Source organism: Brachyhypopomus gauderio, unplaced genomic scaffold, assembly GCF_052324685.1.
Source record: "Brachyhypopomus gauderio isolate BG-103 unplaced genomic scaffold, BGAUD_0.2 sc44, whole genome shotgun sequence".
Taxonomy (NCBI): domain Eukaryota; kingdom Metazoa; phylum Chordata; class Actinopteri; order Gymnotiformes; family Hypopomidae; genus Brachyhypopomus; species Brachyhypopomus gauderio.
In genome coordinates this window covers 382274-395447 of record NW_027506870.1, presented here as the reverse complement: position 1 = coordinate 395447, position 13174 = coordinate 382274, and the positions used below count along the sequence as shown (strand labels likewise).

General features: G+C 38.8%; 1 protein-coding gene across 5 annotated transcripts; it reads left to right on the top strand.

Moving 5' to 3' along the window:
* Positions 1–2416: 2416 nt before the first annotated feature.
* Positions 2417–8676, top strand: LOC143486098 (uncharacterized). Of its 5 annotated transcripts, none has more exons than XM_076985939.1 (7): positions 2417–5302; positions 5667–5990; positions 6086–6154; positions 6568–6636; positions 7197–7250; positions 7452–7486; positions 7573–8676. In XM_076985939.1, exons 1-7 carry the CDS (start codon positions 5263–5265, stop codon positions 7906–7908), a joined length of 927 nt encoding a protein of 308 aa, XP_076842054.1. In that variant the 5' UTR covers positions 2417–5262; the 3' UTR covers positions 7909–8676. The 5 variants fall into 5 exon arrangements, with proteins under 5 accessions (XP_076842054.1, XP_076842053.1, XP_076842052.1 ...); XM_076985938.1 differs by having other exon boundaries at positions 7179–7250; XM_076985937.1 differs by having other exon boundaries at positions 2419–5302; positions 7143–7250.
* Positions 8677–13174: the final 4498 nt, after the last annotated feature.

Below are 13174 nucleotides of genomic sequence, written 5' to 3'. Positions count from 1 at the left end.
CTTTTGAATGCAAGTCTAAGTCGAGTCTGAAGTCACTGTATATGCGACTTAAGTGCGACTCGAGTCCGAGTCCCAAACTCGAGTCCCCATCTCTGCTAAACATATTATCTCTTACAGTTGTCTTATTGTAATATCGGTAACAACCATGAATGCATTTGTCATATAGCTCTGCCCCTTTCCAGTCCGTCATGTCTTTGTTTTGTTTCTCCATGTGTTCATGTCTGGTTTTCCCGTGTCCCCCTGCCCCATCTCTGTTACCACACCCCTCGTCATTGTCATCACCTGTGTCTAGTTAAGTCTCCTTGTTAAATCATGTATTTAAACCCTGTGTCTAGTCTTCCTGGTGGTAATGTTCATTGTAATGTTTGTAGTTTGGCATGTCCATGTCCATGTCCGTCTCTCTCTCTCTCTCTCTCTCTCTCTCTCTCTCTCTCTCTCTCTCTCTCTCTCTCTCTCTGTCTGTCTGTCTCTGATCGCTATGTCTGTATCCATCTTTAGTTCTGTACTTTGACAGCTTGTGTTGGTGATTGTATTGGTTCTGTTTGGTTTCTCCCCTTGTCTATGTCTTCCTTTAGCTTCGTGTTACATGTACATTGCTTATTTTGTTAGCTGTGTGTGTTGGTTTTCTTTGGTTTGTTTTATTGTGGCATTTCCATTCATCAGTGTTATTATTTCTGTTCTGGTTACTGTCGCTATTTAAAACCCAATTCTCCTGCACTTGCATTCAGTCTGCCTGATTCAATCATTACAGCATTTCTGGGAACCATGTGGAAGTCTGTAGACAACAATAGATAAACAATAGCTAACATTTGTTTGTTGGTGTCATGATTTAAAAGAAGTTAACTTGTCACACTGGTGTGACACATTCTGGCTGTACTTTTTGACATTCAGACACAATGGTCTGAATTATTGGTCTGAAGTATTTCTTACTTACTAAAGGTGTAGTCTAGCTGTTCTTTCTGGAGTACAGTTAGACTGGTGTAGTGTGTTCATCTGTTCTCTGTGGACTTCAGTCACAATGGTGTGGTGTGTTCTGGCTGTCCTAATATATATGTAGGACCACTGATCTCTCTCTCAGTTTGACCTATTTTCAAAGGATTAGCACTGGAGTGGCCAAACCTTTGCCAAAAGGCAGTCATCCCTGCCACGTACCACAGCATTTCCAAAAGGCAGAGGTTGAGAGGTGTGATGAGCCCTTCTTACCTCCAGTGTTATGTAAATGAGGCGTGTGTCAGGTGTGGGTGGTGGCTGCTTCAATACACACCTTTGGCTGCCTGCCACAAGAGACTGCAAGCTCTCTTGCAAGAAGTCACAAAGTGAGAAGAAGTCAGAAGTCACAAACATAATATTTGAATTATAGTGACATATAAGTGGCATATTGATTATTCAAAATGGTACTGATTTTTTTAAACCTTATTTTCAGTAGTTTTTGTCTTTTGAAAAACTGCCAATAGGTAAAGATATTTTTACACAAATTTATACAAAAAACCCTCAGCTACTTGAAATAGAATAATAATCTTGAGCAATTTTAACTTATCAAGATGGTTCTTTTTAGTGTGTCTCTTCCAAAAACACAACAACAATCTTACCAGAAGAGATTTCCGAGTCACTACTCTCTTTTTTTGCCCCCCCCATCTTTGGAGGACAACTTTATTTTTATGTAAGAATCAAAAGAAAACCATTCTGTAAAATACAGTACAATAGTAATAAAAATAATTGGGGTTAGGTGGGCCATACAGAGAAAAGAGGAGTAGAGAAAAGAGGGTCAGTGTTCAGTGTTCATGGTCAGCCACTGGTCAGTGTTCATCCACACCGTCCCCTCAAAAGCCCTCAATGTCTAAAATACAGTAAAGAGTACAGGAAGAGGTGCCTTACACAATCACCAACTATAACAGCCTAAAATGTGGTGCCCCACCACCCCCACTGCAGAGAGTAGTTCAGCCTGTTCCCAGTCTCCACCATACAGGACAGGACAGAAATGAGGGGAGAGACAAGTAATTATTTTACCTTATTTTCAGTAGTTTTTAGCACTTTGAGTTGCATGTATGAAAGGTGCTATACAAATAAAGACTATTATTATTATTATTATTATTATTATTTATTATAAAAAGGGAAGGGCAGAAAAAAACACAGCTCAAATGACCACTGCAACGGTTCACTGCTACTACATTGGACATCCATATTCACCCAAACACACATACACCCACACACACATACACCCTTACACACATACACCCACACACCTTCATCCCAACATAAATTTACTCACATATGTACCCACACAGACAATCTCCCCAAGGGGATGCCAGAGTTTTTTCTTCTCTATCTGAGTCAGTGAACACATCCAGCAGAACAATGAACTGATGGTTCACACCATCACCCCCCCCCCCCCCCCCCCGTCTACCTATAAGTGGCTGCATGTACATAACAAAGGGTGGCCTAATGGAATGCAAATGTCCCCAGAACTGCCCCCTGGTGGAGACCAGGTAGAAAAAGTTTGGAATGAAAATGCTGGTAGTCCTAGTGTTAGCCACCTCACATTATTATTTTCAATACTGATATTATCTAGCTTGTGCACAGACCACAATTTAAGGCCCATAGTTTACACAATGAAATGGCTAAATTATTTCATAATTTAGATTTTGTCTATGAAGCAAGCAGAGTCATCAATACTGACATTGATTCACATTGAACAATTGTCCTATATTTTTTGTATGATGTCAGTTTTATGGGTTTCTTAAAAGAAAGACTAGCTAAGTTTATACTTTGAGGTAAAATAAATTGATACTTAAACTGTAGTATAGATCAGTGAGTAGGACACACTCCTAAATGCAAAATAAATCAACTCTTTTGAGATATGAAAGATTTAAAGACGAATAATAAGATGTAATGGAATACTCAAAGCACAGTGCATTTAAAAAGCCGTTGCTGCCAGAAGATGGCAGTGTTTCTATCCAAATCATAAAAGGACAAGATATTCAGGGCAGAAGAGACCTTCTCTTGCCCCTCAGGGAACACCAGTACTGGACACACTGCCTTCTGTCCCTGGGGTAGGATACTCAACTTGCGTTAAGATACTACACCTGGAGTAAGATACTCCACCTGGGTTAAGACATTTGACCTGGGTTAAGATACTCCACCTGGGTTAAGACATTTGACCTGGGTTAAGATACTCCACCTGGGTTAAAACATTTGACCTGGGTTAAGATACTCCACCTGGGTTAAGACATTTGACCTGGGTTAAGATACTCCACCTGGGTTAAGACATTTGACCTGGGTTAAGATACTCCACCTGGGTTAAGACACTTGACCTGGGTTAAGATACTCCACCTGGGTTAAGACATTTGACCTGGGTTAAGATACTCCACCTGGGTTAAGACACTTGACCTGGGTTAAGATACTCCACCTGGGTTAAGACATTTGACCTGGGTTAAGATACTCCACCTGGGTTAAGACATTTGACCTGGGTTAAGATACTCCACCTGGGTTAAGACATTTGACCTGGGTTAAGATACTCCACCTGGCACTCACTCAAAACTTCCAGCCAATCTGCTTCTTCACACCCTGAGTGCTGTGGAAGTTGGAGCTGGGGTGTTGCAGCAGTGAGAATCCTGAACTGTAGTTCTGTGCATATTCTCGAGTCGACCATGCAAAAAGTAAATCAGAAGAGAAGTATAAGAAATATAAAAACAAGCTAGTATGGATTATAAGAAAGCATAAGAAAGAATACTACAGTGATTTATTAGATAAAAATAAAAGTGATTATTTTACAAAAAAGAGCCATAAGAATTATTACAAGAAAGCATTACTATCACCCATCTAATATATTGTTTCACCAACTAAAATTGTTAAAATTTCATGACTTGGTTAATTATAACATTCTGCAGGTTATGTATAAGGCTCATAGAAATATGTTGCCATCAAACATCCAATCAAATTTTGTTAAGTGGGAGAGCTGCTATAATTTGAAGGGACTAAAAATGTTTGTTAAATCAGAACAAATTTAAAGGACAGATGCACTTCAGTAAATTGTATAAGATTATGGAATAATATGGAAAATGACTATAAAAGTATTGGATCGGTTAATTCCTTTAAAAAAACAATCAAGGCAAAATTGTTAAAGAAATATGAAATTGTTTAATTTGTATTACCGGTGTCACGTTGAGGACCCCGGCCCCTCCCTTTTGGGCGTGTGTTTACATCGTCCGCGTCTGCTCGTCTATGTCAGTGGATCTCCGTGGGTGCGGTTTCGTCCTGTGATAATCCGTCTCACCTGTGGCTCATCTCATGGGGTTTATGTGGTTTGTCTATTTAATGTGCGTTTGCGCAGTGTCCTGTGCTCGTCCTTGTCTGAGTCCGCACGTTTACATGTATATATGTGTGTTTATACGTGGGCATACAGCGCCATCTGTTGTCACAACGGATTCGTGTCTCGTTCGTCAGCCGCCGTCAGCGTCACAACCGGTAGTTACTGTTTGAGGAGTTACATTTTTTGTTAGCTTTTTTTGTTTTATTATTGTTTGAAATTATTTTTTCTTAAAAAGGAGCAGATATCATAAGAATTTTTTTCTTCTTCTGCTGCCTTTCATTTTTGTTTTATTTGTATTGTTTTGTTGTATGAAATGTGTTTTGTTTATATTTTAATGAAAAAAAGAATAAATCTTTAAATCTAAAATCTAATCTAAATTGACAAGTCAACATTTTAACTGACCGTTATTTTATGCTCAATGCTTAAAGTAAGGCATGATAGTATCTCAACATGTTCATTTTATGAAGTTTCACTGGAGAATTCATAAATCACAGCTTAGTACACCTGTTTTGTTCTCTTCATCTTATTCTATGGTTTAAATACAGTTTAACATAAAGAGAAACAAAAATAAAGTGGAGGGTTCAGAGAAAAGGCTAACAGTGTGGCTCAAAAACCACATCCTTCCTCTCTTTCAAACTCTCACAAGCACACACACTCTCACTCACACATACATATTCATATACACGTACACAGTTATGTGTATATTCATATGAGGAAGAAACACCATTCCTGATCTGGGGGTAGGCTATGGACCACAACAGCACGGCAACTTTGTGGCCACAAATGTAGCATCACAGAAGTGAAATGGACACTGATATAATCTAAAAACGCAACCAAATATACAATTTGGAAAAACAACGTGAAGAAACATTTTCCATGAGATTTCAGTGGTGAAAGTACATTTGAGGAACCCTTGCAGAGTTTCAGATTGCCAAAAGCTTCAACTTCCTGAGATGAAGATCCTTGTAACACTCTCTTCTACTCTGTTAATTGGTGAGGTGTTACAATTTTTCAAATCTTCTTTTGTAAAATCACTGTATTTTTTGGTTTAGGTAAAATTAAATTAAATCTTTGTAAAAAATAATGACTTGTAATAATTGTACAGTCTAACCAAACTAACTGAAATTAAAGTGTTAAAGGAACAATATAATAATATTAAGCATTATTTTAAAACACATTTACAAATCGATATACCTGACAAAGCTAAAATAAAAATTAAAAAGAAGACTAAAATGTAAAAAAAAGAACATTAAGAAGGAACATAATGTAATCTACAGTAAAATATAATAGACAACATGACAGATGTTGTAATTGAATATGGAAGGAACCAAACACTGACACTGATTTCTGGTGGCAGTTGTGGGGAGTATGCTGTATGCTGACATCAGAGAGACAGGAACCGAGGGCAGTAAAGCAGTTATCTACTGTCCTTATGCTGAAGAATATCAATCCTCCATCAAGTATTTCTGTAAGGGAATCTATATTAATTGTGAGTCAGTTGTCAAAACTAATGGTGAGGAAGCCTGGGCGTTTCAAGGAAGAATGTCTCTGCATGACAACACAGAAATGAAAAAGATTATAGTGACCATCACTGACCTCAGAGTAGAGGACGCAGGACCATACGGCTGTGCAATTGAGACAGCTGGAAGAGACCCATTCACCGTAGTCCACCTGACTGTGAGTAAGTGTGTGTGCTGTTTCCATAAGCCTATCAGTGTCTGGTTTTCATTGTTGGACTCCCCCAGGTTTACTATGCTCAATCTCACTCTCCACCAGGTCATAAGCCTCCCCAACCCAACCCCTCACCCACATCTTCCACCCCCCTCTCCTCCCACACCACTGAAGGTAAGCTCTCCCCACTCATTCCCTCCTACAGTGTTTGGTTCATTAGATGACTGACCACAGTCACTTGACTGCTAATCTGTGGCAGTAGGCACAGAATTGTACTGCACTTGGCACACAACCAATCAGATGAAGAACTGCATCAGGTGTGCACAGTGTTCATAATGCCTTGGTTTACTGGAGCTGGGTGAAGTAATTATATGGACCTTCTGGAAAAGCCCTGTGGACTGTAGCAAGCAAATCCCAAGCTAACTTTATTGTAATTAAATGTTAAACTATTAGTTGTGATTTTAAAAGGTTATGTGATAATCACAACATTAGTATTAAGTATTAGTAGTATTAGTATTATTCTTTAGAATTAAGTACTAACAGAAATCCAAACAAAATCCAAGTATAATATATTTGTGAACACTCAGGCCTCTGTACCATGACCAGTGGAACAGGAAATGCAACAGAAGCAACAGGAAACTCCACTCAGCAGCCAGGTACCAGACACATCCACTGGCCCAGCTGTCCGCTTGCATAATGTTGATTTATGTGACAAATATTTAAAACATGCAGAAGCCCTTGCACTGCTAATGAAGGCAAAAACCTCGCAAAAACTCACAACCCTAACAATAGCTCAGACATGAAGGCATTTTTTGTCAGAATGAAGACTTTCTCCAGAAAAGGTGCACTGTGTAAACATTGTCAAAACTGTGATTTATAGGTAATTAATAATTCAGAAATGCATTATATGTAAAACATACAGTATATATGCCAGGAAGTGTGCAGTTGACAGTTGATGGAACTAGTCTGGAATTTTGATAATATAATCAGTGATAATATGAATTAAACAAGTAAAACTAGCATATAGCAACACAATGCTGCAGTGTTTTTACTAACCTTTAATGCTTGGTTCACTGGTTCTAAATAACTAATACAATTGCACATGTACAGTCATGCGTGTGTGTGTTTCTGGTATTTTCATTGTCTTCCAAAACTACTTTAGGTATCTTTACTTATGCTGGGGTTACTTTTGGCACAGTTTTGTTTGTACTGACAGTTACTTCTGGAATTTTATTTGCCTTGAGATACAAGGCAGAGAAGGCAGGGGCAGGTATGTAACATTAACCATTACAGCCAAAAAATAAAGTAGCCTAACTTCATTGAGATGTATTTCATAAAGCCTCTGTGCTAAGACATATCTGTGCTAAGTCATGTCTCTGTGCTAAGACATGTCTCTCTCACTTTGCTAAGACATATCTATGCTAAGTCAGGTCTCTCTCACCATTGTAAGTCATGTCTCTCTCTTTCCCAGAGACAAGTATGCCAAATTCACAAGACATTATGGAGGTTTGTATTTGTGTACTTTAATTATTTTGTTTACTTACTTTATAAAGACCTGGAGTCATTCTATTTCTATCTTTCTTTGATCCTAGCATGGTCACTTGTATGCAGAGATCCAGCAAAACGATCCCACCCTCATTAACGTGTCGATGTCAACCAATGAGGTCCCTGCACCATCTTATGGCAACTCCTTGGCAACTTACCAAATTTCTGACCCTCACCCTGCACCCAGTACCATATATGTGAAAGCGAAATATGAGAGTCAAAAAACACATCCTGGTAACAAACTGGCAGGCAAACATATTCCACTCACAGACATCGCTGCTTCCTCCCTCCTTCAAAAGCAAAGTGCAGTCTACTCAGTTGCTTTCCAGCATTCTGTTAACATCTCTTCAGATTATGCAACTATTGGGTTACCACAGAACTAATATAAGGAGATGTTAGATGGTTACATTTCATTATGATTGATCAAACTATTAGCTGATAATTAATCCATATGGAGTTAGTAATCTGATTTAAAGTATTGCAAATTGTAGGTGATTGGTTTTTGCCAAGTACCATGCTAGGCAAACCAATAGCATTTCAGTGCAAAGCACTGGATTTATTAAAGACAAACCTGTTCAAGATCTCTGAGTGGTAAAAGCATGCAGAGACAATGACTATATTGGCAGAAGGCCAACATAGAACAAAACAAAAACTCTAAAGCAAACAATATTTCATGAGGGGGCAGAGACCAATGCTACAAAATGAGGGGGCAGTGCACCAAGTACATATAAGGAAGGCAATCAGTATACACCAGGTGATGGGCGTGGTCGAGGGGGCGTGGTCAGTCGATCAGCATTGGCTGACCATGAAGGGGTGGCAGACATTACAATAAGAGTTTAAAATTGATTAATGATTTGAGTTTTGAATGCTAGGTGATTGATTTTATCAGTTTGACATATTGGTAACATTCAACAACACTTTTAGTGAGACCAAACCTTTCAGGTGTTCATTTTGTTCCAAGCCAAGTATTATTTTACTACGGTTATGGTTAATATTCCATTTGGAAGACTGGTTTTCACATTTGAATCTTCTGTTCTGATAATGTGGATCCCTTTATTAAATGTGTCCATAAAATATCAGATCAAAAATCTTTGTAGTGATTTTACTCAATGGACATGTTCCTGTTTGGAAATAAAACAATTATCATTAAATCATCGGGACTGAGTGTTGTTTTACATGTACTAATGTGTGTTTATAATTTTTAAAAGCAGTCCTGTAGCTAGAATAGGATCAGGCCATTATACTGTGAATATGTATTTGTGTGTGCAGACATTCAGGCCCTTATTGACTTAAACGAGAACTTTGCCTTGTGGGTTAAAAGTCACCTACACAAACTACTCAAGTTAGCGAGGGTAGCCATGGATACAGCACGAATCTGCTGTGATTGTGTGGGTGTGAAACGAGGCATGAAGTCTGAACTGAAGTGATGTGCGTGTGTTTGTGAAAATGTGTGAAACATGACCCAGGCCAGCTCATAGCCAGCAGAGCCACAGTTCATACCAACACTTCCCCATCCTGTCAGGAAACCTGGTCAGCATGAGCTGCCAGAGCCCAATGCTGACATCATGTTTTTCATACGTCCAGAACTGCCCAGATTTAAAATTAGAAAAATTATGTGCTTGAAATATTCATATTTTTATTAAAGCATAAATGCCTAAGTGTTGCTTTTAAATTGTTGTGCTTATGGCTCCACCAACATTCATGTACTCTGTCACTCCAGAGAACGCACCTCCACTGCTCTTGAGTCCAGTGGCGTACTTTACACAACTGCATCTGATGCTTTGCAATGCAATTGGTGATATCTGACTTGGATGCAGCTGCTTGACCATGGAAACCCATTCCATGAGGCTCTCTTCACACTGTTTGCCAAGAGAACAGTACTTGTCTGACTACATTGTGCCAAGTCACACGAGGAGTTTTCAGTCCACATGAACCATCTGATTCCATCACCTACTGCACACTTACTCAGCCTCAGCAGACCCCATCGCAAACACTGAACTCCATTGCAGCTTCATTGTGCATTTCCTCTGTTTTGCACAAACAACCCTCAACCCCTCAGCATTCAATGCTTCTGATTGGGAGTATGTCCACCACCATCAGTACAATAGTTCAGTAGGTGACCAAGCCAGGCAGTTCTACAGTGTCATCTAGTGGACATATTGTGTCTGGCTTCCTCCCAACGTTTGAAGGCTGTCCTCAGTGGTGATGTGAGCCTATGGAAGTTTTTCTGTATCAATATTAAAATGAAAATGTAATACGCATTTACATTTACATGTTCCACTCATACAAGCAACTTTGAGCTCAAAATTAAAATTCAAATGCAATAATTCCATTTACATTTGCAATGTGATAGTTGTCTATTCATATTTCATTTACACAGACATCATTATGCTTTATTTGTGCCTTTATTGAAATGAAAATGTATTTCCTGATTTGAATTATCAAGTTCATGTGATCATGCAAAGGTTGTATCAAAATTGTAATTAAAATGCTATTCGCTTAATATGCTTTGCATTTCGTTATAACGCGTTTGAAATGTAATTTTCAACCTCACCACCACGCTAAAAAGATGTCAATATTAAAATGTTAATGGAGAAGTAGTACCTCCCCTGTTTGTCCTACCACCGTAGATCGAGGCACACTCAGTTGCTCTGCCACAACGCTCAATTTGGCAATAACAATCACAGCAGTGCCAGATAAAGCAGAGAAGTCTGCCACTTGCTCGATTAACCTTTCACACTAATTGAGTGTAAATTCAACATAAGGACTCGTCTGCTACCTTTTGAATTAATCTAATGAGCACTTATGCGGCCATGTTTAAAAAACTCGCCTGTACTGCTTAGCGTGCTTTAGTCTCATCCTGATTGGCTACCTGAGGTGGAAAGCTGTGGAACCTGATTGGCTGAATAAAGTGAAGGGCTGTGGAATCTAATTTGACTATAATTTGAATATAGTGGAAGACCATGGAAATAAAAATGCATTCTGCTCGGATTGCATTTTCAAAATGCATTTTGACACAGTTTGAGCGCTGTTGGTATCGTAATGTTATTGCAAACAGGGGAGGTGTTATTTCTTCATTAACATTTGAATATTGACATCTTTTTAGCAGTGGTGAGGTTGAAAATTATATGTCAAACACGTTATCACACAATGCAAAGCATATTAAGCGAATAGCATTTTACAATTTTGATACAACCTTTGCAATATCACATGAACTTGATCATTCAAATCAGGAAATACATTTTCATTTCAATAAAGGCACAAATAAAGCATAAAAATGTATGTGTAAATGAAATATGAATAGACATCTATCGCATTGCAAATGTAAATGGAATTATTGCATTTGAATTTTAATTTTGAGCTCAAAGTTGCTTGTATGAGTGGAGCATATAAATGCGTATTACATTTTCATTTTAATATTGATACAGAAAAACTTCCATAGTGAGCCAGCATGCCCAGCACCTCTGGTCAGGATTCTTCAGCTGCATCTCTTATTGAGTAGTTAAACTTTATTGAACTTTTACAGTTTCTCATTTGCTTTGGAATTATCAACTGTAATACATCTATCATATTTAGTAATGCTTACCCAAGGTTGTCTGGGCATTATGTGGCCTTGAACATTTTCGTATTGTGTCTGTATTCATTTACAACTTATGGGTTAGGGTTAGCTGGTTGGCTGGCTAGTCAGTTAGCCTCCAATATATCTGTAGCCAGTATGCCCTGGTGTCGACTAGTGATGGGCACAGCAGCTCTTTTAGATGAACTGAATCATTAGAATCAGTTCACTAAAAAGATTTGTTCAAAAGATTTGTTCAAATATTTGTTCATTGTTTGGCAGGAGGAGCCTGCAACTCCGATCCACCTAGCTGATACATGGGTGAACGGTTATGTTTCAGTTTAGTTGATGGCTTCAGGGATCAGGAGACAAGAGTGTTGTAAAAAATGTATAAATAAAAAATATTCAAGTATGCAACTAATTGTTGGGTTTGTTATAGGAAATATAAAATACATTACAAATAACAAAATACAAAAAATAAGAATGAACTAACCTACAAATTTGAATGCAAAATAAATATAAAATTAAGTGCAAAATTAAGATAAAAACTGTACATTCAGAAGATATCAACTTAAATGTGCAATCAAAAAGAAAATGTGAATGAATGGCAGCGCAAATGTGAATCACATCCTCAGCAACAGTTCTCTGGGTGGCAGCACGAATGTCAATCTCAGTCACTGACTGCGACTGCGAATCCCGTGTGAATCCTGTGTCCTGTATTGGGATTCGCAGTCAGCTAAACTCTTTCATACACCACTTCCTCCAAGGAACAGGCACGTGTTGTATATGACAGGATTTAATGTAAGAAAGTGTGAAACTGAAACAACAGAAATACAGAAAGGCACTCAACACATAAATCACAATATGCTAATTAACCAGAAACAGAATCCCCCTACGTAGCAAACACATTGAAATTGGACTGGCACCATTCTAAATTAAATTGAATTATATTCACTATATAATCACATACATTAGATATATCCAAATTACTACAATAGACTCACTCGTATTGCCGCTCGGAGGGGTAGAAAGTGGTAGATGGTTTCAGGTTACTATGGTTACTATGCCTTGCTTGCCTCATGAACAGTTCTTCCTTGCTACACACAGCGTCAACACAGTGAACTACACAAACTTGCGCCCTCTATAGGCCTGAAGAAACACTTAAATAATAGACTTCATTACAGTGACAGTACGTTCAGTGAACGAATCAGAGGGTGAACGAGAACTCTCAGTTCATTGAACAAATCAGAGAATTAACGAGAGCCCTCAGTTCAATGAACGAGCAACGAGCAAGCACAGTTCCTCGCAGTGAGAGTCTCCGCCACCAGATACGTGGGTGATTCAGTGATTCACAGACCATACATAATGTTCCCCTGCTGGCCTGCAGTTGCTGCTGAGTTCACTACTGAACTGAGAAAGGAACAAATCAGCTGAGGAAGTGATTTGATTCAGTACGTTCACTCAAATTATTCATTCATTTGAACGAATCATTCATGAACAACACAACACTAGTTTCGGCTGATTTCCTTACGGTCTGAGTCGTATTACTCTGGGTCTTGCTGCCGAGATGTTCATTTAAGGCAGTGGTTCTCAAACTTTTTCTATCATTCCCCACCTCAGAAGAAGGGGAAATTCCATGGCCCATTTTTTATTTGAACGTGATTTGTTGGCCGGGGGGTGGGGGGGGTGGGGGTGGCATAAGTGATTTGTTTACCGGGGGGGGCGGTACAAATTCATTAAAGGGCCGGAACTAGCCCTGGTTTACACTGTTCCACAGACATTTTAAACATCCGGGGCTTATGCAAAACAAGCAGGCATTAAAACGACAGGCTTAAAAAGGTTCATTTCTTCCAATTACTTGCACCCCACCAGCAATACCCATGGCGCGCCCCACACTTTGAGGAACGCTGATTTAAGGTATGTGCTTTATAGTTGCGTTCTCCTAATTTGACATGCTCTTCAAGTGCCACAAATGTATTATTGCACAGGGTCCTGAGGGAAAAACAGGTGTGTCTTCCTCTGATTGTTTGCATAACACGCATGACCACACTGGAAGCTGTTTGCTGTTTGTTGCAGTTTAAATCTGGGACTTC